The sequence below is a fragment of the Melanerpes formicivorus genome, unplaced genomic scaffold (assembly GCF_026170545.1).
Source record: "Melanerpes formicivorus ecotype bairdi unplaced genomic scaffold, bMelFor1.0.p_v2 SCAF_1, whole genome shotgun sequence".
Taxonomy (NCBI): Eukaryota; Metazoa; Chordata; class Aves; order Piciformes; family Picidae; genus Melanerpes; species Melanerpes formicivorus.
The window spans coordinates 58,720,708-58,747,957 of record NW_027142353.1 but is presented as its reverse complement, the minus strand read 5'-3'; the positions used below and the strand labels follow the sequence as shown (position 1 = coordinate 58,747,957).

Genomic DNA, 27,250 nt, shown 5'->3' with positions numbered 1-27,250 from the left:
TGAACCTACTGAACTGAACCTCTTCCAACCAAAATAACTTAAAAAAATAATAATGCTCTACATCTTTTAATAAAGCAGAGCTTTCAGTCTCCTCACAGATTTCTACTGGAATTTTTTTGCACATCACATCAAACCCCTGAGCAGTGCTGTAGTTCACAAAAAAAAAGAACAATTTGAATGCTGAGAAGACAGTCTGCAGCCTGCTCAGCATTTCCATACTTTGCTGTATGCCATCTTTCCTACTGCATGGAAGCTGATCTCTAATCCAGTCACAGGGAAAAAGAGCACAGGTCCTTTCTGCCTGGCAATCAGGAAGCAGCAGACTGATGTTCCAGCTAGATGCTGCCAAAAGGAGACATGAAGCAGCCATAAGAATGGAAATCTCCTGAGGGCAGCCATGGAAAGGATGGGATCTAATAGAGAACTGCTCTGTTCATGGCAGATAATAAAGCTATGATTAAATAATCAGCTGAGGAGGTCTAAGACTCCTTGGACAGGAAAACTTCAAATCTTGAGTGTCCACATTTTCTATCTGATTTTCTTTTGTACCTGCACAGCAGCAGAAATACCATCTTTTTCAAGGCTCCAGTTGCAACCTCCCTCCATAATTTCCTTTTTCCTTTACTACAAGCAAGAACTCCAGATAAAGGCTGGGCTAAAAACATGATATCCAAAGTCAAAAATAAAATCATAGAATCACTAAGGTTGGAAAAGACCTCAAAGATCATCAAGTCCAACCTGTCACCCAACACCTCATGACTACTAAACCATGGCACCAAGTGCCACGTCCAATCCCCTCCTGAACACCTGCAGGGACGGTGACTCCACCACCTCCCTGTCCTCTTGCTTGGCACAGAGTAGTTTTACTATTGCAGCATCACCAATGCTGTTTTGCCAGGTTATCCATGCAAAAATTAATCTAATCAGAAAAAAAAAAAACACCATAAGTGAACCTCATCAGAAAAACAGTAATTTAACTTTCACTTAGGAGACAAAAAGGCAACCAGCACCAGAACGAGGGGACACAGTCTCAAGTTGCGCCAGGAGAGGTTTAGACTCGAGGTGAGGAGAAAGTTCTTCACAGAGAGAGTCGTTCATCATTGGAATGTGCTGCCCAGGGAGGTGGTGGAGTCAGCGTCCCTGGAGGTGTTCAAGAGAAGATTGGACGTGGCACTTGGTGCCATGGTCTAGTCATGGGGTCTGTGTTTATAGGTTGGACTTGATGATCCTCGAGGTCTCTTCCAACCTTAGATATACTGTGATACTGTGAAAAAGAGCACTTTATTTTTTGCTTTCCTTGATGACACCATATATTTCTCTTTCAGAGAGAACAGAACAAGAATCCTTTTCCTGTGCACTTTGTTAACAGGGTTCAATAATGTCTCTAACACCCTTGGCATCCAAATACACAAAAATTGAAAATATTTCCAGAATAATTTCAAAACTGAACCTTCTGCTCTCTAGTCTGACTTCTGAGGAGAAGATAAAAGGCATCACAAATGATCTTTGAATTATCCTGACATTATGCATGCAAGTGAATTAACTACAGTTGTTGATGGATGATTAATCTCGTTGATTACAAGAGCATGCTCCACTAGGCTGATGGAAAGCTTACTACTTCATTTGAGTAACTTGACCCACTACTACTTCTATAAATATACAGAAAAGCTGTTTTTAGTGCAGACAAGCACAGGGACAGGAATAACTTATACATGAGTAGAAAGATCTAGGATATTTATTTTAAATGTAGTTTATGTCATTGGTTCTCAAAAGACAACAATCAATCAAAGGTACAAGTGAGTTGAGGAATAATCTCATTCCAGTTCTTGGCTCTTCCAGGCAGGTACACTACCCCAACCTGAATGCCTGTTGGCAAATACTGCAAGTGCCCTGTGTCCCCTTCCTGGGAGCCTGGCTGCCTAGGGTCAGCTTGGGGAAAGCAGAGCTCCTGGCCTGGGAGAAAGGTTGGACATGATGATCTTGAAGCTCTCTTCCAACCTGTTCTGTTCTGTTCTGTTCTGTTCTGTTCTATTCTATTCTATTCTATTCTATTCTATTCTATTCTATTCTATTCTATTGCTGTCACAAAGACAGCTAGAAGCCTCTGCAAGGGCCACCCTTGCAAGGCTTCCCCTGGGAGCCTTGACCCAGACACATCCCAGCTCTGTCTGTGCCTGACCACTGCACCACTGATCTGGGCTTTGACCCCCCAGCTGATATCCCAATCTGGTTATCAGCCTAGTCCCATGGAGCTGCCCATACAATTAAAAGGCAGAAAACTTCTGACAGTAAAAAGATTTGATGTTCAATTTACACAATGTAATCAGTGTCTCCAACTGATTGCTGTAACTAGTGATGGCTTGGGTCAAACAAAGGAAGAAATTTTCACTGTGGGCTTTCTTTCTAGCATGAGAGTTTCCATATTCTCCTGAAGTGCAGCACTATCACTCTTGGAACTCACAAAGGTTTTAGCCTTGTTGCTAATTTCAGTGTTCTTATTGTAGCTGTCTCCCAGTGGTGCAGGATTTCAAAAGCATGTATTTAAACTCTGTAATAAGAAAAGCCTCAAGACATAATTGAAGAAATCTCTTTTCCAAGATCCCAAACCTGCTCCGTACAATGCAGCCTTATCAGTACTTAAAGTGTCCCTAAAGCAGCCAGGAAGAGCTCAGGAAGACTCCCCTTTGTCACCCTTAAGCTCTCTGTGCTGAGGAAGTCAGTCTTAAAGCAGCCCTTCTCTAAAGGGTTTCAGCATGCATGATCCAGTGAAAAGATGGGGGCTGAAAAAAGGTAAATGAAATGGTGAAGCTAATTGCACTACAATCAACTCTTTGCCAGCTCAGAGTCATTGAGGACTTTCACACCACAGATGTAACTGTGAGCAGTTTCTGAGCAAAACTTCACTTGTGACAGCAGCAGGAAACTGCAGCTCAGGAACTGTCAATTACCTTACTAAAATTCCCTTTTTTTTCCCCCATTTACTCTCAGCAGCATCTGAGCAAAGGAGTGAATTTGTTTATTAACTATAAAATTTGACTTGATTTAATTCAGATCAGTTTTAAATATAGAATATCCTTAACAAAGCAAACAAACAACATATATTATTCTTCTGTCATCAGCAGTGAACATACCCATGTGTCCACAGGTATCTGGATTCTCCAGCCATCACCAACAAACTGCATCGGGGCAGCATAATTGCCACTGTGCGGCCATCAGGGTGCTTGAAATCCATCACAATCTAAAAATAAACAGAAACAGTCACCATGAATGAGCCACCACAATGACTTACAGAGTCCAACCCACCACAATGTCTGACAGAGTTTCATATACATGCCAGAGATTTTTCAAGTCCGAGCTTCGTTTGCCTCTGTAATGCATCATAGCACTGCCATGAAAACAGCTGCCTGTAGGTCTCTGTCCTTAAGATCTCTCCCTTTCAGTGTTGTGTTCAAAACAAATCTGAGGCAGCCACAAATATACACATATAAATAGATAATTATCTAGAGTGGCTGGAGAGCAGCCAGGCAGAAAGGGACCTGGGGGTACGGGTTGATGGTAGGCTGAACATGCAACAGCAGTGTGCCCAGGTGGCCAAGAAGGCCAATGGCATTCCGGCCTGTATCAGGAACAGTGCGGCCAGCATGAGCAGGGAAGTCATTCTGCCCCTGTACTCAGCACTGGTTTGGCCACATCTTGAAAACTGTGTCCAGTTCTGGGCCCCTCAGTTTAGGAAAGATGTTGAGTTGTTGGAACGTGTCCAGAGAAGGGCAACAAAGCTGGGGAGGGGTTTGAAGCACAAGCCCTATGAGGAGAGGCTGAGGCAGCTGGGGTTGCTTAGCCTGGAGAAGAGGAGGCTTTGGGAGACCTTATTGCTCTCTACAACTACCTGAAGAGAGATTGTAGCCAGGTAGGGGTTGGTCTCTTCTCCCAGGCAACCAGCACCAGAACAAGAGGACACAGTCTCAAGCTGTGCCAAGGGTGGTTTAGGCTGGATGTTAGGAAGAAGTTTTTCACAGGAAAAGTAATTGGCCCTTGGAATGTGCTGCCCGGGGAGGTGGTGGAGCCACCATCACTGGAGGTGGTTAGGAGGAGACTGGATGAGGCACTTGGTGCCGTGGTTTGATTGATTAGATGGTGTTGGATGATAGGTTGGACTTGATAATCTTGAAGGTCTTTTCCAACCTGGTTAATTCAATTCTATTCTATTCTGTTCTATTCTATTCTAATTAGAGTACAAAATACATTTTTTCCCCACAGGAATAACTTTCTTTGCAAGAACACAGCAGCGCTGCTCAATCTCTGTGTGCACCTGTGAGGTAGGAAAGGATTACTATTCCTCAAATAGAGGCAACTGCCTAGGAGAAAGACTGTGCACGTTTGCTGTAATTCAGGCTTCTGAAAATTAGGGCTGGGCTAACCTGGCCTAAGACAATCAGCTCCTGTCTTTTTGTGAAGTCTGTGCAGACAGAGCCAAGCATCTGCAAAGAATGATTCATCCTAGTCTAAAATGTACAGCTAAGTGATGCGCAATGACCCTATGCCCTCTGGAAATGCTTACCCATTCAAAGCAGACTGAGTTGAAACAATGAAGTCAAGAGTAACATTTAGATAACCAGTATTATTTGAGAAAAAAAAATTTCCAACCTGCCCACATTCTTGGAGGCTTGCAGCAGAACAAGCACGTGCAGTCCGCCAAGACCCTGACTAACATACCAACTACCAGACCATCTTTTTATTCTTTGCCACGTGGCTTCCAGCCATGACAATACATTGAGGCAGTGCTTTCAAATTTATTCCAGTTTCACAGCCCAGATGGCAGTACTACGTTTTGCTTCTGCCTAGGCTAGGAATGCTATCCTTTCACATTTCCCAAATGAGAGGAACTCTTGCTGTGGAAAATAAGAGAGAGGTCATTTAAGCAACCCAAACGAGTTACAGAAGACTTACCAAAAACTACAAGCAGTCAAAAAGTATTCAAGTCAGCAGTTCCAGCTACACTGGAGAATTAGCATCATGAACGTGCTGTGACATGATTTGTAACCTCCTAAGTACGCAGTTTCAAAGCAGACTTACTACAGTATGCCAGATCGAAACAAATTAAGCAGCTCAACTTCTGCATGCAGATGCATTTGACAAAGGGAAAACAGTGGTGCAATGATCAGTCATTCAGCACAAAAACCCAGCAAGACAGAGACTGAATAAGCAAGACTTCTAAACACTACAAATCACCAGTTAGAACATTTACTACTTAATGTTGTGCACCCAGGAGCAAACTACAATGGCATTTACATTTTTAGAGGAAAAAAACCACAAGTATGCTGTAGTACCACCCACATAGAGTGACACAACTTCTCCTGTTGAGCTATCTAAATTTAAAGTAAGAAACAGCAAGAGTAACAAAGTGGGGCTGAAAGGGGAAGAGAGATATGGGGGAACAAGAATAAAACCTACCTGTAAGCTCTGAATAATGACTATTGAAGCAGGAAGACTTACTAATTGTTTTACTAACAGTTAGAAACTTTTCCATTAGTTAAAAGAGATTAGCCTCTAGACTTCTAGACATGAGTAACAGTGAGGCCTTCAGCTGGCTGGAGCAAAGACAAGACACAGATGCAGAGAACAAAGGCACTATGATAAAGATTCACACACTAAGAAGCTGGCCAGAACATTAACAAGAGACTGTAATGTTGGAGGGACAGAAAGTGGCAGCAGAGACTGAGAAGTAAAAGGACTTAATCGATTTAAATTATGCCATGGATATAGTTTCATAGTTTCATTCAGGGTTGGAAGGGACCACAAGGATCATCTAGTTCCAACCCCAGAAATGTAATGAATATGTATTAGTGCAACTGTATATAAAGTATCTGGAGATTATTTTTGGTTATGCAAACTGGGAGGGCTACCTCTTTGCATCCAACATTGTTAATAAAGGCAATACTTGGCTTAATAGCCATTGACCAGTAGGTTTTGATTGATATTCCCCTGTCACTATGAATCACTTCAGCAGCTACCCATGTGGCAGCTACTTGCCAATATACCACTTCCCACACACTTAGTATTTTTTCTAGGTATCTTCAAAGAAGCAAGTGGAGAAGAAAACACACAATCTGATGGGAAGGGTGTCCCATAAAGTATGGCTGGGTGCAAGTCTCTGTAAAAAGATGTAGCTACCTGACCAGGCAAAGAAACCAGGAGATAACTAATCAGGACCAGCAAATAAGGAAGAGAAAGTGGTTGGATTAAATGAATCCGTCTTTTGCCTCTCTAGCTCATTGCTAGAGGGAGAGGTGCAAACAAACAACAATTGGTTTCCTCAGAAGTACAGCAGAATAAACTGAGCATGAGACCATCCAGATTTCTTCCTGGAGGCTCAATCCCCACTGTGCCTCTTTCTCAGTCAGTACTAGTCACAAACCTCTGATCTTGCAGATGGTGTTCAAGAATTGCACCTCCTCCAAGAACCAATAAGGTGACTTCTGTGGAGTTCCATACACTTCTAGTTGTGCCTCCAGGGCCTGGAAGAGAACCTCATTCCCTTTCGCTTTTGTGTGCCACCCTGGGGACTCCATGAACCAGTGGGAAACAATTCTTCCAGCTCCCTGCCTTCTCTGCTGCTTTACCTCATTCATCTCCAATGAGTTTTATCCTAACAACTGCATGTCCTCAGAGTCTCCTCACAGAAGACATTCCCCAGACCCTGCCCTTTTAACAATTATGGATCCAAAACAGCAGAATTTCAGAGTGCTCTACAAGAGCTAGTACATTGGGAATGACAGAGCGCAAAACTACCCCTAGTAGCCTGATTTTCAGGCAGGAGTGGCAGGAAAACAAACAGTAAAAGATGAGAGCATATCCTCCTGGACAAATTTCAGATATGTAAAGACAACAAGAAATATGTGAAACAAAACTCCTGATAGTGCAGAATTTGAGGCTGAAAACCAGATTATCTATGTGACATCTGTCAAGTCTAGTCCTCATCAGCACAGGATCTCAGCTCTGTCTCTGCTGCTTACTTTCCTGTGAAGGAAAAGCTTCTGTACTATCATCTGACACAGTGTGGCTGCTCTCCCTCTAAATTAACTTTTCCCTTATGACAAGCTGTGATGATCTGAAGAGGAAAATATAAATAAAGGATTAATTTACTTGCAAACGGGCAATGACATTAAGTAGTTAGCAGCAACTGGAAGAACCAAAACACCAAAACCAAACCTGGCTTTTGTTTATGAAGCAGCGATTGTCAGCTAGAATATGTTTTGCACTTTTCCTCTTAACAACAAACTTGACATTGCAATTCAGACAGGGAATCAGACATCAGGAATACACATGAAGAGAATTAGTGCAATTCCCCGCGTCATTCCTTTATCTAGAATAACTGCACCTGAATGCTTAAAACCCCAATCCCTTGTTTACAGTGAAGAATAGAATAGAATAGAATAAACCAGGTTGGAAGAGACCTTCAAGATCATCGCGTCCAGCCTATCATCCAACACAACCTAATCAACTAACCCATGCAACCAAGCACCCCATCAAGTCTCCTCCTGAACACCTCCAGCGATGGTGACTCCACCACCTCCCCGGGCAGCCCATTCCAATGGGCAATCACTCTCTCTGTGTAAAACTTCCTCCTAACCTCCAGCCTATACCTCCCCTGGTGCAGCCTGAGACTGTGTCCTCTTGTTCTGGTGCTGGCTGCCTGGGAGAAGAGACCAACCTCTGCCTGTCTACAACCTCCCTTCAGGTAGTTGTAGAGAGCAATAAGGTCACCCCTGAGTCTCCTCTTCTCCAGGCTAAGCAATCCCAGCTCCCTCAGCCTCTCCTCATAGGGCTTGTGTTCCAGACCCTCACCAACTTCGTTGCCCTTCTATGGACTCGTTCCAGCAAGTCAACATCCTTCCTAAACTGAGGGGCCCAGAACTGGACACAGGACTCAAGGTGTGGCCTAACCAGTGCAGCATACAGGGGCAGAATGACCTCCCTGCTCCTGCTAGCCACACTGTTCTTAATGCAGGCCAGGATGCCATTGGCCCTCCTGGCTGCCTGGGCACACTGCAGGCTCATGTTCAGCCTACCATCAACCAGCACCCCCAGGTCCCTCTCTGTCTGGCCGCTCTCCAGCCACTCTGACCCCAGCCTGTAGCACTGCATGGGGTTGTTGTGGCCGATGTGCAGAACCCGGCACTTGGATGTGTTCAATCTCATGCCGTTGGACTCTGCCCATCTGTCCAGCCTGTCAAGGTCTCTCTGCAGAGCCTCTCTACCCTCCAGCAGATCAACTCCTGCCCCCAGCTTGGTGTCATCAGCAAATTTACTGATGATCGACTCAATGCCCTCATCCAGATCATCAATAAAGATGTTAAAGAGTATGGGGCCCAGCACTGATCCCTGGGGGACTCCACTACTGATTGGCCGCCAGCTGGATGTGGCACCATTCAACACCACTCTCTGGGCTCGGCCATCCAGCCAGTTCCTAACCCAGCTCAGAGTGCTGCTGTCCAAGCCATGAGCTGACAGCTTGGCCAGGAGTTTGCTATGGGGGACAGTGTCAAAGGCCTTGCTGAAGTGTTCTTATCTGACAAACCTATTAGTGACTGAGAGAGGTAAAATTCCCACACTCCTATAAGTGCATTTATCCTGGCAGAACCTGCTAAACTGCCAGTGTCACACACACACATGCGCACAGAAGATTAACACATTTGGTCATCTTTTTAATTTACTAAGGACTCACAATCAATAAAGCAACTCTGCCACTGCTGAATCAATCTGCTTCATGATAGCTTTGCTCCACAGGAGCTATTTCCAATTACTATTTTCGGTTTTACCTCTTTTCTTTTTCACCTCTTTTCTTTTCTCCCTTAGATGGCAGAGTCAATAAAGATCAAATTTCCAGCTAGCCCATGGTGAATCATGCAAAGATTGCTTTCAGAAAGCATAAATAGTGAATGCTTTGATCTTATACAACTTGTGCCTTCTTTCTTTGTACTGTGGAAAAAGTATGTCTCTGAATTTACCCCCCAAAAAAAACTTAAAAGAAAAAAGCAGCTAATACCTACTTGTTGCTTTAAATAACTTGTCATGATGCCAGGTTATTTAAGAGAGCATTCACGATGAGAGAGCACCTGAAGCAGTGAACAGCCTTCAAGGATGGCTACACATCAACACAAAGGGGCACCCACATCATGAGCACTGTTTCTGTGGCACAAAATAGAACAGAATGCAAAACCTGGGAAAGAATCCAGCACAGAAGGGAAGAAAGGAGATTTTTCTTAACTCCTCAGACAAGAAGAAGTCTTCACCACTTTTCAGGGCAATGGTGCTGCACTTCATGAAAGAGCAGAAGGATGCCAATGAGTGACTGGTCTACTAAATAAGTAACTATCCAAAGACAAAACAGAAACAACACAATGGGGCCATAAGGACAATGCCAGTAAGGATTTCACTGCTACAGCGTGGAACAACAACGTTGTTTTTCTAAGCTTTGTCTCTGCTGCCATTTATATTTGATGTTAACAGACTACCTTAGACGAAACACACTTTGAAGCTAAAAACAGCAACATGTGGAATGCTTCTCAAGTCTCTGACATTATTTACTGAATTGGCAGAGAGCAAAGACACATTATCAACCTACACAGCAGTTTTCCACATGTAAAACAGATGAAAAAGAATGTCTACTTCAAAGACAACTGAGAGGTTTAAAGCCCACACATAGAGCTTGAACAACACAGTGAGGCTCTGTGCAGAGACAAGATCCTGCTAGTTTATACAGGACTGAGGCAATCAATCAGTAATACACAGTGTCTTTCACTGCAAAAAACATGCTGCATTCCAAAATTTGGAATTCAGAAAAATACTGAATTTTAAGGCTAAAGAGAATGAGATTATCTTCTCCAAATAATCCATGACCATAGGAAATGTATCTTATGTAACTTATGCTGCTATTTATATCCTATATCATGGTTTCTGGCCATACTTTGGAAAATGAGTGCAACACTGACAATCATGATGATGAAATAGTTCAGTACTGCCTACCTCAGAATGATGATGAAATACTTCAGTACTGCCTACCTCAGAATGATGATGAAATAGTTCAGTACTGCCTACCTCAGAATTCATTCAACAACATGCACAGGCCTCCCCCACATCAGATGTATGCCAAAGCATACCATCTCTTGCTAAGCCTTGTTTATCTGCTTAGGCACTATAGTGATGTTACTCAGAGGGTTCATACATTTACTAGATTTTCTTTCTTCAAAAACTGTACTATGTTTTCTGTCCATGCAATGAGTTACCATTTCCCTGAATTTTCTGTGTCATTTGTCTCCCTCTCAACTGAAGTCTAGCAAATGAGGGAGCTGGGATTGCTTAGCCTGGAGAAGAGGAGACTCAGGGGTGACCTTATTACTCTCTACAACTACCTGAAGGGACGTTGTAGACAGGTGGATGATGGTCTCTTCCCCCAGGCAGCCAGTACCTGAACAAGAGGACACAGTCTCAGGCTGTGCCAGGGGAGGTTTAGGCTGGATGTTAGGAAGAAGTTCTATACAGAGAGAGTGATTGCCCATTGGAATGGGCTGCCCGGGGAGCTGGTGGAGTCACCATCATTGGAGGTGTTCAGGAGGAGACTTGATGGGGTGCTTGGTGCCATGGGTTAGCTGTTTGGGTGGGTTGGATTGGTTGATGGGTTGGACGTGATGATCTTGAAGGTCTCTTCCAACCTGGTTTATTCTATTCTAAATGAATGTTTAAAAACTATTTCAATATAGGGATGGTACTTAATTCTTTTCTCTCTGAGCTGTCACCTTGTTATGATTTCCTTGATAACCCCAAGGAAAAGAGTGTATCCATAGCACAGTAGTATTTCTCCTAGCTATTACATATTCCACAGACTCCAGGATGCAAATTCTCTTGTCTGTTCTCTACAAAACTCAGGAAGTGCATAAGAGGGAAACTATGGAAATTTTAAAGCTAATTCCTGTTGGGTGGAGGAGCTTCCAACCTTCTGCAGGCCTTGTCACAGCTAACTGGAATATACACCATGGGCCTTTTGCACCCAGGCATGCATCTCTTGAGGTTCATCAGCTCCAAGTTACTAAAAGTTATTAGCCACTTCACTAGCTTGGTGCCAGCTCCTCATGGTGGCCAGTGCAGCGGCTGCTCTGCCCAGCCTTGGCAGAGGTTGTGTTGCTAGTGTTACTACCAACTTTTGACTGCTGCTTTTCCCACTCCAAGTTCTCTCTCTGTTGCTACAATTCACTTTGCTTCACCGCTATGTCTTCCCAGGCTGACTTTCTTCCAAAAGCCTCTTTCTAAATCCATAGTTACTGCTTAACCTTGCTGATTGAACAGCCAGAGTACAAGAACACAAGAAGTCTAATTCATTAAAGACTACCCATCAAACATGCCAGCTCCTACTGAGAGTATCAAGTTTCTTCTGTATGTTAGGACATCACGCATGACCTTTGCACCTTTTCAAGACACTACCTGTGTTAAAACTCAGTGTTGAATACTAGATTCCTGAAAGATTTTCAATCCCTAGAGTAAAAGACAACAGATGTGTTACCACTGCTTCCCCTTCTCTGTCATCACAGGGATACATTTCTCTCTTCCACGAAACACAACTCAACATCAGCACAAGGTGTCAATGTCCTCCTCGATGTCTTTCTTTTAACCTGGAGACAAAGGCTCAGCCAAGTTCTCAACAGCAAACAATTTATTCAATTTAGCCAACATTCCATTTTGCTCCATTAACATGTTGCTTCCCTTGCTCTTAGCTTAAACTTTTAGGACACAGAAAGCCAAAGGCTAATGCTGTCAGTCTTTACTTACTTTTATTGACTTAGCCTTTCCTACAATACTTCCCATTCTTTCAGTCATATGTCTTCCCTCACATCCATAGGTGCTACTACACTGACACACATGGAGTTGTATCCACCCACACCAGGGCAGAATGTGCCCCATGTGTATGAAAACATTCATTTTCCTTTCCTTTGGAAAGGAAAATTCCAAGATTTTGTATCATTTGCTTTCTATTGGGAGTACAGTTCAACGGAAGAGCACAAGAGGACTCATACATCCTGATCCTAGAGGTCTCCAGAAGGCTCAATCTGTTCAAGACATAATGCCCAGACATTGTAAGAAAGCAATTATTCATCCTCAAATACATCTCCTCAGACTTTCACGTACTGTATTACTCAGAGTCCTGAAAATAGTTCGTTATTTAACTTGTTTAATGCTGTACCAAACATCCAGTTAGAAACCACTGAACAAGTCTTCATAACACAGACACAGCTGCAAGAAGTACAACTTTGTACACAGGTATGATATTTACAGGACTCTGTTATGCACATCCACATGTTGTGCTGTGGCACATCTAATTCTTTCACACATTAAAAATGAGAGAGTCATTTACAGGAAAGTGGGCCTGAAATACTGACATTCAGGGTGTACACTGAATGTGTAGCCTGTACTAGTGGTGGCACTGACCAACCAGCTGTTGTATAATAGTCCATGTCAGGGTATTTCAAAGCACAGGTAAAGCATGCTTCATGTTCATTATCCTATATAGTAGTAAACTTTCTTACCTCACTGTGCAAACACTGAGGCTCTTCATCAGACCTTACTGCCCCTTGCAGGTCGCAGCTTTCTGTTTGTAATGCTGTACTACAGGAATTCAAGCTAACTATAACTCAATAGTCAATTCAGTGTAAGGTTAAGACACCTATTTTGGGGCACACATTTGTAAAAATCCTATTAGGAAACTGAAACCTGGGAAACCAGACACTAGATGTCTATATTAGCATAGGCTGAATCACCTTCTGAGTTGGTCAGGCTCAACGTCCCTTTATTACAGAGGAGCGCAGGCATGCAGTGCACATGTATGCACCTACTTGTCAACACTAAAATTTCTGTGTCTTAATTCTGGACTGAATATCACTGACAAGAAGTTATTTAATAAGGCAGCCAGGTATGGATTCGACAGATGCCTCAACTCTGTTTGAAACAGTCCTGCCTTAATTAAAGCTCGAGGTCTGTGGTGACACCTTGGACTCGATGATCTTTGAGGTCTCTTCCAACCTCAGTGATACTGAATATAATACGAGTGTTTAACTACTGTCACTATAATTTCCCCCCCTACATACTGAGAAAACAGTACAGAAATAGTCCAATGGTGAATATCTGTGATTCAAAAGGATGAAACAACTGAGTTAACTCAGCCTGATTTTGAAATAAAGGTCAACTAGCCCTTCTTACAGCACAGCTGTTACTGTCCCAGAGACCACTGTCACAACAGAGCTCTGCCAGAATGCTAGACATGCAAACTGTGCCTTCTCAAACTAATTTGTACATTATACCTCACAAGATCTGACAAGACACAGTTTTTAATCTATTGCTATAGAAACTACCATATGGCCTGTTTCTTAATCCCCTGCATTGTCACTGTAAAAGAGAAATCTGTTGAGGAACAAAGATCTGGGCATTAATTTAAAGAAAAGGTGTAAATACATAAAGAAAAGCCATGGCTTTAGCAGACAATAGCATCTAACTCTCAAATAAACAGCACCCCCTCCAAAAAAAAACTCAAAATAAAACCAAAATCAACACCAAATAATGAACCAAAGCTACTTTCTTGGTGAATAGAATAGAATAGAATAGAATAGAATAGAATAGAATAGAATAGAATAGAATAGAATAGAATAGAATAGAATAGAATAGAATAGAATAGAATAGAATAGAATAGAGTAGAGTAGAATAGAATAGACCAGACCAGACCAGACCAGACCAGGTTGGAATCATAGAATCAATAAGGTTGGAAAAGACCTCAGAGGTCACCAAGTCCAACCTGTCACCCAACACCTCCTGACAACTAAACCATGGCTCCAAGGGCCACATCCAAGCCTTTTCTGAACATTTGGAAGACCAAAGAGGAGTCACCTGCCAACTGGCAGCAGAGGCAAGGTGCAGAAAGTCACCTGCCCTGCCCACCCCAAGCAGCAGCTTTGGAGGGAGCAGCCCAAAATGAAGCCACAACTGTCCTGAGCTTCAGCTTGACCCAAACCCTCCTCTCATCTCCTCCTTGGCCAAAACCCTCCTGAGTGCCTCCCTGGCCCAAAGCCTCCTCAGCCATCCTCACTGCAGTTGTGTTCTGAAGAAATCTGGGGCCACTGATGAAGATGACATCTCCAGGTGAGACAGAGAGGCCACAGCAGGCACTCCAGCACAGCTAGAGCCTCAAGAGAAGAGAAGAGACCTTCAAGATCATTGTGTCCAACCTATTATCCAAACCACCTAATCAATTAAACCATGCAACCAAGCACCCTATCAAGTGTCCTCCTGAACACCTCCAATGATGGTGACTCCACCACCTCCCCAGGCAGCACATTCCAATAGGCAACCACTCTCTCTGTGTAGAACTTCTTCCTAACCTCCAGCCTAAACCTCCCAAAATGATGTCTCCTAGGGCCATAAGCATAATTCAAAACACAGCACGACAGAGAAAGCCTTAATATCATTTGAGGAAAACAATTTTATCAATGTACACAGGTGCTATGTTTCACCTCACAGAAGTACCATACCTCTGACACATACATATTAATCTGAAGCAGATAAAACAGTCAAAAAGGAAGAACACATTTTAAAGTTTGGACAGGCAGTATTCCAGCATTGCTGATTTTCACCACAAGCAACATCATCTCTTTCTTCTCTCATTCCCTCCATGTGCTTCATTAGTCCAATGAGTGCTTGCACAAACTACAGCCAAAAGTTACACAAAACACTCTACTGGAGCCTCAACACTTGGCCCTGAACATACAATAGTTTGCATGAAATATGCACTACAGAGATGTGTGCAGTAACAGGAGAAGAGGAGAGGGAGGAACAAGAACATCTCGCAAGAACTGCTAACTGCTTGGTTTTCAGTGCTTTCAGCCACACCATCAACATTGGTTCCTTCTGTTGCCCTAGCAAATAGACCAGGGCTTCACCTGCACTGCCCCAGGCAACCAGCACCAGAACAAGAGGACACAGTCTCAAGCTGCACCAGGGGAGGTTTAGGCTGGATGTTAGGAAGAAGGTCATCATAGAAAGAGTGATTGGCCATTGGAATGTGGTCCCCAGGGAGGTGGTGGAGTCACCATCACTGGAGGTGTTTAGGAAGAGACTGGATGGGGTGCTTGGTGCCATGGTTTAGTTGATTTGATAGTTTTGGATGATAGGTTGGACTCGGTGATCTCAAAGGTCTCTTCCAACCTGGTAAAGTTGATTCTATTCTATTCTATTCTATGCTATGCTATGCTATGCTATTCTATATTCAAAGACACTGCCTGCCAACTTGTTTCTCCGCTAACAGCACGCCTCTCTCCATGCCTTCAATCAGAATCTTTCTGTCAAGTCTATCAGCATTACAGGTTTGACAGTCCTAGCTCCAGTATGCTTTTAATTGCTCTAAATTGTCAGCTCATCAATGCGAACTTCCAGAGTCAACTCTACCAAAACAAGAGCTCTATGGAGAAACTCCTGGAACACTCAACATAGCTGGAAAGAAAAACAGAAATAGAACATTGCAGTATGCAAAATACTCAGATTTGGAAAGAGAGTATAAATGCAGACACACTTCAAACCCCAATTCCAACCCTATTTGCCACACTATTTTAAAGATCCAATTGAAAGCCAAGAGAGCTACACCACAGCGGGAGCTTAACAAGTTAAGCTTGTTTCTTTGCTTATAGATTACTTGTGGCTATTATTATTATTGACTGGTTTTAATTTCTACATGAAACTTGCCACAGTCTTAAAATAGGTTCCTATGACAATAAAGCTGACATCATTGGCTAATGAAATTAGATTTCTTAATTACATTCCAGAACTGAAGTACAGCTGAAAAGCAACAGCTAAAGATAACGAGTTTTTAATGCCCCAGAGTTCAGCCTGGCTGCTGCTTATTTGTGGCAGACACCAGGATTCCATTTCATGAACTGATCTTCTAAAAATAACATTGGGACTAGAAATAATTTGCATTGATAAACTCTTCACAGAAATTAAGAATTAGGTTTACAAAGTAAAGAAATTATGGAATGGAATGGAATGGAATGGAATGGAATGGAATGGAATGGAATGGAATGGAATGGAATGGAATGGAATGGAATGGAAAGAATAGAATAGAATAGAATAGAATAGAATAGAATAGAATAGAATAGAATAGAATAGAATAGAATAGAATAGAATAGAATAGAATAGAATAGAATAGAATAGAATAGAATAGGACCGGACCAGGTTGGAAGAGACCTGTGAGATCATTGTGTCCAACCTATCATCCAACACTACCTAGCCAACTAAACCACTCAAACAGTACAGAGGTTTCTATAAAAAGCCAACAATGATCTGTATTTCAAGAATGACAATCCACAATCTGACTCAAAAATAACTTCATCTGTAAAATCATTAATTGAAATCAAAATCTAAATGCTCTGTAAGTCTTCTTTTATTACAATGATTACATTTTTCACAGGAATAAATAGCAGCTTCACATTTAAACAGGCAATCTGTTTCACCACCAATAAAAAGTAGTTAATGTATCATAAGGAAAGGTACATGGGGAGAGTGAAGTGGAATAAAAAGGGGGAAAATAGAGGTTCCAGTTTACAAAGAGAAATATGGTGTAGCATCATGTGTTTTTTTTCAAGATTTTTATCCATCTATATATTTCCTACCACAAATAAAGCAATTAGAAACCTCTAGCAATAGCTGTGCAGTAGCAAAACACTTAGAACATGTTTGCTGGCACCGAAAAATTCCCTATCTGTATGTGCGTCACAGTAATGCCACAACAGCCAGACGTCAGAGAATTGGAAATGAAATGATGCTGCCTCAGCATACAAAATAACCACAGCACAGAAACAGCAAATAGCCTGGAGACAACAGGGTCTGTTCAAACAGAATCAAGTTGGTATAGGAACGATGCAGGCGTTTGCCTTCCTCATTTAGCAGCTATGACCACAGGTCAGAAAATCATAAAGCGTTATTGCAGACTTCAAACGTTTTAGGAAGCATTTCACTCACAGGAGGATTTCGGTGAGATCCTGAGAAAACTAACTGGAACTGTACTCTGCATTGGTTAGGCTGCACCTTGAGTACTGTGTCCAGTTCCGGGCCCCTCAGTTTAAGAAGGACATCGAGACACTTGAACATGTCCAGAGAAGGGCAACAAGGCTGGGGAGAGGCCTTGAACACAAGCCTTATGAGGAGAGGCTGAGGGAGCTGGGATTGTTTAGCCTGGAGAAGAGGAGGCTCAGGGGTGACCCCATTGCCCTCTACAACTACCTGAAAGGTAGTTGTAGCCAGAAGGGGTTGGTCTCTTCTCTCTAGCAACCAGCAGCAGAACAAGGGGACACAGTCTCAAGCTGCACCAAGGGAAGTTTAGGATAAAGTTCTTCACCGAGAGAGTCATTCGTCATTTAAATGTGCTGCCCAGGGAGGTGGTGGAGTCACTGTCCCTGGAGGTTTCAAGAGGGGATTGGACGTGGCACTTGGTGCCATGGTCTAGTCATGAGGTCTGTGGTGACAGGCTGGACTCGATGACCTTTGAGGTCTCTTCCAACCTTTGTGATACTGTGATACTGTGAACCAGGAGGAGCCACAGCTCTGTCTTCCCTCTCAGCAGCCAAAATAAAGGACAACGTGCAAGAAACATAAAACTGCTACACAGAATCGAGTAAGGCAAATTCCCATTCTAGCAGACCCAGGAGAAATATCTCAGCAAGTCACCAGTGTATTCTGCAGATCAGAGATCCCACAGCAATCAAACCACTACAAACTTACTTCCTCAGCACTGAATTAGGATTCTAGCCAATTCAGGACTTACTAGACCTGGCATAGTGGGGAACAGCTTTTTGGGAAGGCACAGCAGATGACAAGTTTCTGTATTCTGTGGAGATGAAGGGAGGCTGCTATGCATCCAACAAAAGGAGAACAGGTGACAAAGCTTTGCAGTTGTCTGCCCAGTATTGGCTCACTAGTAGTAACTGCCAGACTTGGAGACTTACCACGGGGACAACTCCTAAAAAGAGGCACCTGGAAACGATAATCTCTCCTCATGTGGAAGGGAGGGTGAAAGAACATTTATAGATACAAAGTTTTAAAATACAGGCTCTGTCACAGCTTAGCTTTAATTCTGTTCCTACCATGCAGCAGAGAAGGTAGTGGAGAAGGTAAGATCTCCAAATTGCTGTCTCATTTCTCAGGTATTGATCTGTCAGAAGGTAGGAGAGCTCTGCAGAGGGACCTTGACAGGCTGGACAGATGGGCAGAGTCCAGCGGCATGAGATTTAACACATCCAAGTGCTGGGTTGTACACATTGGCCACAATCAACCCTACAGCTACAGTCTGGGGTCAGAGTGGCTGGAGAACAGCCAAGCAGAAAGAGACCTGGGGGTACTGGTTGATAATAGGTTGAACATGAGCCAGCAGTGTGCCCAGGTGGACAAGAAGGCCAATGGCATCCTGGCCTCTATCAGGAATAAGGTGGCCAGCAGGAGCAGGGAAATCATTCTGCCCCTGTACATTGCACTGGTTTGGCCACATCTTGAATACTGTGTCTAGTTCTGGGACCCTCAGTTTAGGAAAGATGTTGAGTTGTTGGAATGTGTCCAGAGAAGGGCAACAGAGCTGGTGAGGGATTTGGAGCACAAGCCCCATAAGGAAAGGCTGAGGGAGCTGGGATTGATTAGCCTGGAGAAGAGGAGGCTCAGGGGAATCCTTATCGTTCTCTACAACTACCCAAAGGGAGGTGGTAGCCAGGTGGGGGTTGGTCTCTTCTCCCAGGCATCCAGCACCAGAACAAAAGGACACAGTCTAAAGCTGTGCCAGGGGAGGTTTAGGCTGGAGGTTAGGAAGTTCTTCACAGAAAGAGTGATTTGCCATTGGAATGGGCTGCCCAGGGAGGTGGTGGAGTTGCCATCACTGAAGTGTTTAAGAGGGGACTGGATGAGGCACTTGGTGCCATGTTTTAGTTGATAAGATGGTGTTGGGTGATAGGTTGGACTCGATGATCTCAAAGGCCTTTTCCAACCTGGTTAATTCTATTTTATTCTATTCAAAAAAATTACTACCACAAAGCATCTAGAGAAGTAATGCAAGTGTCACTGGTCTGGGGCAATTCTGTTCAAATGCTGTAGTATCTCAGTACACATCAAGACTGGTTAGCAGATTCCTACAGGAGTTGAGGAACAAATGTTTGCCTGCATTAGTCCAACACAGAGAATGCCTTGCTGTTGCTCCCTTTGGCTAAAATAGGAGTTTGCATATAAACATCCAAGGCCGTGGAAGGAGGTGATTTTGTATTGCAGCAAAGGCTCCCTCTGAATAATTTACATGGACACTGAGTTTTCAAGATCCTTACAAACATTAAAGTAACTCACAACAATATGTTCACTGAATATTCACCTTTCCCAAAACACAACAGCAAGACTGTTATAAATATTCCCATGAAGAGCTGCAAGCTCTGTTGCTTTTCTCAGAGTGCACAATTCAATGTTCTATTACATAAATAGATAGTTCTCTCTTAATTGTGATGAGGTTTGTATCTGATGGAAGCTCAGTGACAGTACATTATGTTATGACATGGACAGAAAGAGACACAGAGAACATCTTTATACACAGTAAACATAAACAGGAGAGGCAGAATTATGAAGCCTGATGCCTGTAACTTGCAGTGCTCAGGATGCTTTTCACATGGAGAAGCTCTTCAGTAAGTTTTCAAACATGAAACAGCACTTTCAGTGGAAGAAACCATGTCAATCTAGTATAAAATTATAAACTTAGTCCCTATGGGTTTCCAGCTAAATGATACAGAAACTACTGCAAATTGCTGTTCTTTGAGAACTGGTAACATCTATGACTGTCAGAAGGTACAGCTCAAGAAATGTATCTTACAGAGGTGAACAGCATACCATCCAACTTCAGGCATCCTACCAGACTCACCTGAACAAACTCCTGAACTCAGCATTAGGCTGGAGTGATTAAAATTAACATCTTCCATTTAGGTTAAGAGACATTTTGATCACTGTTACTACTAATACAATCATGCTGCTAGCATGAATAGAGGAAAACCTTTGGTATAGCCACTAGAGTAATTCCTTAAATGGGTAAGATGCCTTCCCACAGAAGAGAAAACAACATAAATGTAAACAGTAAATCAAACTGATTCTGTGAATCTATGGCTCAGCAACAATCTGTGTCTCAGGTAAGACAAATATGAGTGGGACTACAAAGTTAACACAATATGCAGTGCCTGTCTGCCTACCTCATTAGAGATCATACAAGACACGAAACAGGAGCTAACTGTCAAAGGCTGGGTACAGTCCAGACCTTCTAAAGGCTTCTGATAAAATCCCTCAAGCAGCTGTTACAGAAACAGCTGCTGCTACAGCTGCTACTGGTTTTCGTTTGATAACCAAAATGAGAAACAGATCAACAAGTATGAAGCAGAAGTGCAGGGTAAACGGTCAATTGTCACCTTGAAAGATGAGCTGTAGTGGTGTCCCTCATTCCATCAGTACTAGGACAACCATCAGTCATATTTCAGAAGGTTTAGTGGAGTTTTTCTTTGTAACATTGCTATGCTTTCAATGCTTAGAAGAATCAAGGCTTTTCACTATACAGATCAAGACAGTAATACCTGCTGGCTAAGACACAAGGAACTGAAGTTAGGCAGAGGACAAGGATGATCCATACATGGCCCCACTGTTTAACCCTGAATCACAAATCTGACTCAAACACCTGAAGCTTCCCTCTCACAGACATTAATGCCAGAGCATCACAGCAGTTCCCAGTGATTATACCAGCCTTCTGCCAGGCCAAGGCACAAGGACAGGATGCACAGTAAGATGCTAGCAGAAGAAAACAAGAAAAAGTCAATCCTGGCACTTCCACATCAGCACTGGATATTGGGAAGATGGGACAGAACAATATAAATCATAGTATGGTGCCAACACAACTCACCCTTTACAAAAGCCACAACTGCACTTCACCCTCTGACACTGCACTAAGCAGTGGATGGTCCCTAGCAGTCTTGGGCACATGCTGACAAGGAGGGACTGCAGGGGGTCACTAGCTGTTCTCTTGGGGAAAGAAGATCTGCAGCAGGACAGGGAAAATTATTTTCTAGGTTAGATATGCTCCCAGCACTACTTAGCTCATTACAGAAATGCTACCTCTGGATTTCTAAAATGCTAATAAGTCAAGGCATACATGACAGCATCCAAAATGGCATCCTGGCCTGCATCAAGAACAGTGTGGCCAGCAGGAGCAGGGAGGTCATTCTGCCCCTGGACACTGCACTGGTTAGGCCACACCTCGAGTCCTGTGTCCAGTTCTGGGCCCCTCTGTTTAGGAAGGATGTTGACTTGCTGGAACGAGTCCAGAGAAGGGCAATAAAGTTGGTGAGGGGTTTGGAACACAAGCCCTATGAGGAGAGGCTGAGGGAGCTGGGGTTGCTTAGCCTGGAGAGGAGGAGACTCAGGGGTGACCTTATTGCTCTCTACAACTACCTGAAGGGAGGTTGTAGACAGGCAGATATTGGTCTCTTCTCCCAGGCAGCCAGTACCTGAACAAGAGGACACAGTCTCAGGCTGCACCAGGGGAGGTTTAGGTTGGATGTTAGGAAGAAGTTCTATACAGAGAGAGTGATTGCCCATTGGAATGGGCTGCCCAGGGGAGGTGGTGGAGTCGCTGTCATTGGAGGTGTTCAGGAGGAGACTTGATGGGGTGCTTGGTGCCCTGGGTTAGTTGTTTAGGTGGGTTGGATTGGTTGATGGGTTGGACACGATGATCTTAAAGGTCTCTTCCAACCTGGTTGTTTACTATTATTAGTAGTAGTAGTATTAGTATTAAATTAGGAAAAGTGGGAAAACAGAAATAGTGATCAAGCTCCTGCTGCAAACCTGAGAAGGGAAATTTGACACAGGATTTAACTAGGATTTCCTGAGACAGGCTCCAACTTAGCCAGGCTCCTAAGATGAAATACTGTCAAATAATGTATCTTTAGAGACACCAAATGGAGGCTCAGAAAATAGCACCTAACTCAAATAAAAACAGAGAATTCCCAACAGAAAGGACTGTTTCGCAGTATATTGTTCAAATGGTTTGCCATTAAGCTTAGCAAAAATCACTTCTACAGTGACAGCTTCTGAATTAAAGGAAGTTGTATTAAACAACACAATGTTGAAAATGATACTGAGCAATATTTTTGGTGTATCAGCTCCTATAAGGAAAGGATGTAGTCATTTCTAGAATGCCATTACAAGCTGTGGTGGTTTCAGGCTGTGGTGTATCAGCTCCTATAAGGAAAGGATGTAGTCATTTCTAGAATGCCATTACAAGCTGTGGTGGTTTCAGGCTGTGGTGTATCAGCTCCTATAAGGAAAGGATGTAGTCATTTCTGGAATGCCATTACAAGCTGTGGTGGTTTCAGGCTGTGCCTGGAAAACTTTTCACACATCTTGAGTAGAAAGTGGTAGAATGTAAATAAATCACTATTGGGTGTAGAAAGGAAAAGAATTATAAGTTCTAAGTAATCCCATTGGACAGGTATCTGCCATAAAACTTAGGTAAACTATCTCTCTTTTCGGCTTCCACACTCTAGCAGATACTAGCTCTGGCTTGCTGCTGGTTTTCATTGACCTTGGCTGTGTTCTTTATTGTGGCTGAGTATCTAACAAAGTAAGTCTCTGCTCTTTTCTCTCCTTTATTGTGTATACATTGGCCACAACATGCCCCATGCATGTTAGCCCCATGCAGTGCTACAGTCTGGGGTCAGAGTGGATGAAGAGCAGACAGGCAGAAAGGGACCTGGGGGTACTGGTTGATAGTAGGCTGAACATGAGCCAGAAGTGTGCCCAGGTGGACAAGAAGGCCCATGGCATCCTGGCATGCATCAGGAACAATGTGGTCAGCAGGAGCAGGGAAGTGATTCTGCCCCTGTACTCAGCACTGGTTAGGCCACACCTTGAATACTGTGTCCAGTTCTGGGCCTCTCAATTTAGGAAAGATGCTGAATTGCTGGAACGTGTCCAGAGAAGAGCAACAAAGCTGGGGAGGGGTTTGGAGCACAACCCCTGTGAGGAGAGGCTGAGGGAGCTGGGATTTCTTAGCCTGGAGAAGAGGAGGCTCAGGGGAAGACCTTCTTGCTGTCTACAACTACCTGAAGGGAGGTTGTGGCCAGGTGGGGGTTGGTCTCTTCTGCCAGGCAACCAGCACCAGAACAAGAGGACACAGTCTCAGGCTGTGCCAGGGGAGGTTTAGGTTGGAGGTTAGGAAGAAGTTGTTCACAGAGTGATTGGCCATTGGAATGGGCTGCCCAGGGAGGTGGTGGAGTCACCAGCACTGGAAGTGTTCAAGAGGGGACTGGATGAGGCACTTGGTGCCATGGTGTAGTTGATTAGATGGTGTTGGGTGATAGGTTCGACTTGGTGATCTCGAAGGTCTTTTCCAACCTGGTTAATTCTACTCTATTCTACAGGGAAGGGGGGAGAAAGAGATAAGGGAAGGGAAAACTGTTGCTGGCTCCCCTGGTTTTGGGGGTTCTTGTGCTGTTTAGAAATTGTAAATACTTAGCAATATATGTAAATATTGTATGTTTTGTACATATTCATTGTAATCCATTGTAGATTGTAGCTTAGTTTGTAAACACAACTGCCTTAGAACTGAGCTGGTCTGGCAATTTAATGGTGGGGGGGAATTTTCAGCCTACCACACAAGTCCACATGGTATTCTGGAAGTCTCACTTTATTCTGCAGAAGGTGTCAAAGAAACAGGTCAAAAACAAAGAAGTGATTAGCCCAAAATGCTCACTTTTCCTGGAGTATTATGGGACAACACACATCACTTGTCTCACTGCCAGGCAGAAGTATGAAATAATAGTGTGATTCATCTCCTTTAAATCAAGTGTAATCTGTCTTGTAAACTCCCTAAAATGCAATGTATTGCACCAACTAGAACAAAATTGAGTCACTTTGTTTCTCTGTCTTTTGACAAAATTGTTCCATGTGACTCTGACAGGAAAGAGAATCTCCCACCTACATTTCCACCTCGTTTCACACAAGTGCAGGAACTTGGATTGCCGTACATTATCTGATGCAAGGTAAATGTAATATTGTGAAGAATCATGTCCTTATTTTCTTCTCAAGAATGTTTACATTTAAAAGGAACATATGCCACATGGCAATATCTGTTCCTTTTTCAAGTTTGAGGAAACAAATTATACTTAAAATGATTCCTCTAACAAAATATCACAATGAGCCTTGTCACTGGATAAACTCATTCGCCACCAAGGGCCAGACTGGTTCTCGTTAATGTAATTTAGGTTGCAAGGTTTCACTGAAGATGGCAATGGCACAAAGTGCAATTTGAGACATGTCACTAGTGGAGAACCTCAGGGGTAGATAATAAGGCAAACACCATTTAACATTGCCATGGGCTCAGCCAGCGTAATCTCCTGATGTCATGGCAGCTTGAAAATGGAAGTGCTGGCTGAAGCAAAGTCTTCATGGGACTTAAGTTCAGAGTATCTAGAGGTGCTGGAACGTATCCAGAGAAGGGCCACGAGGATGATCAGAGGGCTGGAGCACCTCTCCTATGAGGACAGACTGAAGGAGTTGGGGCTGTTCAGTCTGGAGAAGAGAAGGCTCCAAGGTGACCTAATTGTGGCCTTCCAGTATCTGAAGGGGGCCTACAGGAAGGCTGGGGAAGGACTTCTCAGGATCTCAGGTAGTGATAGGACTAGGGGGAATGGAATGAAGCTGGAGGTGGGGAGATTCAGGCTGGATGTGAGGAGGAGGTTCTTCACCATGAGAGTAGTGAAGCCCTGGAATGGGTTGTCCAGGGAGGTGGTCGAGGCCCTGTCCCTGGAGGTGTTTAAGCCCAGGCTGGCTGAGGCTCTGGCCAGCCTGATCTAGTGTGGGGTGACCCTGCCCATGGCAGGGGGGTTGGAATTAGATGATCCTTGTGGTCCCTTCCAACCCTGACTGATACTATGATACTATGATACTATAACGTGAGAAGCTTCCCGTTTCTGGCTGCTGCTTTCAGCTTCCAGTTTTGTGGTGTGGGTCTGTTCTGTTGTGCTGGCTGAGGGCTTGAAGGGTAGGGCAGACATTTTATTGCTGGCTTCTGCTGCTGCTTCTGCTTTTGCTGTGCTTTTCTGCAAAATGGGTTAAGGTTATTTGGTATTGTATTATCTTACTAAACTCCTTATCTCAATACAGGGCTTTTTTATATTACTTTCCCTCCCTTTGCCAAGCTGCAAAGACTTGCTGCAGTAGTGCTTAAGGCAGAGAAGGTAACACTAAATCTGTAAAACATAGATGGGCACAGATGTAGCAAGATGAGTCTAAACAGAGTGTAAGTAAAGACACTGATTGAAGCACCAAGACTAGATGGTAAGGGCTGGTTTCAGCCCTTACCATTGATATGTGGTATGACTTCATGGAAGTCCACAGTTTTTCTGTTTCCCCTCCTGTTCTTTGCCTACATCTCTGTATGTTGGAAGCTCTTGAGATCCAAGTCTACCTCTGTGTACACAACTAGCTCAGCAGGGTTCAGACTTGGCAGGACCTTCTGCATGTAACACATCAGCCTACACTGTGTGTACTGAATATAAAAATAATGGGACTTTTATGCAGACCAGAGGACAACACAAGGGAAAGTGGAAGTAGCAACAGAAACAGGATTGTTGGACTTGATGATCTTAAAAGATCTTTTCCAACCATAGTGACTCTCTGAATACAAAATGAAGGATGGCTGACAGAGAACTGGATGCTAAGATTTAAAAACAGGATGGAATGGAATGGAATGGAATGGAATGGAATGGAATGGAATGGAATGGAATGGAATGGAATGGAATGGAATGGAATGGAATGGAATGGAATGGAATGGAAGGGAAGGGAATGGAATGGAATGGAATTAACCAGGTTGGAAAAGACCTTTGAGATCATCAAGTCCAACCTATCACCCAACACTATCTAATAAACTAAACCATGGCACCAAGTGCCCCATCCAGTCTCCTCCTAAACACCTCCAGTGATGGTGACTCCACCATCTCCCTGGGCAGCTCATTCCAATGGCCAATCACTCTGTCGATGAAGAACTTCTTCCTAACATCCAGCCTAAACCTCCCCTGGTATACTGTTAAATCTTCCAGTGACAACATCTTGTTGCAGTTGCTTATTTAATTAGCAAGTGCTGGGTTCTGCACATTGGCCACAACAACCCCATGCAATGCTACAGGATGGGGTCAGAGTGGCTGGAGAGCAGCCAGGCAGAGAGGGACCTGGGGGTGCTGGTTGATGGTAGGATGAACATGAGCCTGCAGTGTGCCCAGGCAGCCAGGAGGGCCAATGGCATCCTGGCCTGCATCAGGAGCAGTGTGGCCAGCAGGAGCAGGGAGGTCATTCTGCCCCGGACACTGCACTGGTTAGGCCACACCTCGAGTACTGTGTCCAGTTCTGGGCCCCTCAGTTTAGGAAGGATGTTGACTTGCTGGAATGAGTCCAGAGAAGGGCAACAAAGTTGGTGAGGGGTTTGGAACACAAGCCCTATGAGGAGAGACTGAGGGAGCTGGGGTTGCTTAGCCTGCAGAAGAGAAGACTCAGGGGTGACCTTCTTGCTGTCTACAACTACCTGAAGGGAGGTTGTAGACAGGCAGAGGTTGGTCTCTTCTGCCAGGCAACCAGCACCAGAACAAGAGGACACAGTCTCAGGCTGCACCAGGGGAGGTATAGGTTGCAGGTTAGGAGGAAGTTTTACACAGAGAGAGTGATTGCCCATTGGAATGGGCTGCCTGGGGAGGTGGTGGAGTCACCATCACTGGAGGTGTTCAGGAGGAGACTTGATAGGGTGCTTGGTTGCATGGTTTAGTTGATTAGGTGGTGTTGGATGATAGGTTGGACACAATGATCTTGAAGGTCTCTTCCAAACTGGTCTGGTCTGGTCTATTCTATTCTATTCTATTCTATTCTATTCTATTCTATTCTATTCTATTCTATTCTAAATTCAGGCAAGAGTGAAGAGACACCACAGAAAAATCAAGTTAACTTCTTTAAAAAACATAAAAATTAAACTTGTCAGTAAAGCATCACCAAAATACATACAAACATCAAGTATACCTCAGCTCCTAAACTGAGAGAGATTATTTCATCCTCGAAAGCGGAATGGGTGTCAATATGAGGAGGAATTCCTGCATAAGAAAAAACAACAACAAAA

The 27,250-nt window shown here is 43.6% G+C and overlaps 1 protein-coding gene across 2 annotated transcripts in view; it reads right to left on the bottom strand.

The window, feature by feature from the left end:
- The window catches only part of ALKBH8 (alkB homolog 8, tRNA methyltransferase), a 64,187-nt gene that overhangs the window by 17,162 nt on the left and 19,775 nt on the right, over positions 1–27,250 (bottom strand). For both annotated transcript variants that reach the window (XM_068144826.1, XM_068144824.1), the window contains 2 exons: positions 27,154–27,224; positions 3,132–3,238 (listed from right to left, as the gene is read on the bottom strand). In XM_068144826.1, coding sequence (XP_068000927.1) covers positions 3,132–3,238; positions 27,154–27,224 — 178 coding nt within the window. The remainder of the gene's footprint in view (positions 1–3,131; positions 3,239–27,153; positions 27,225–27,250) is intronic.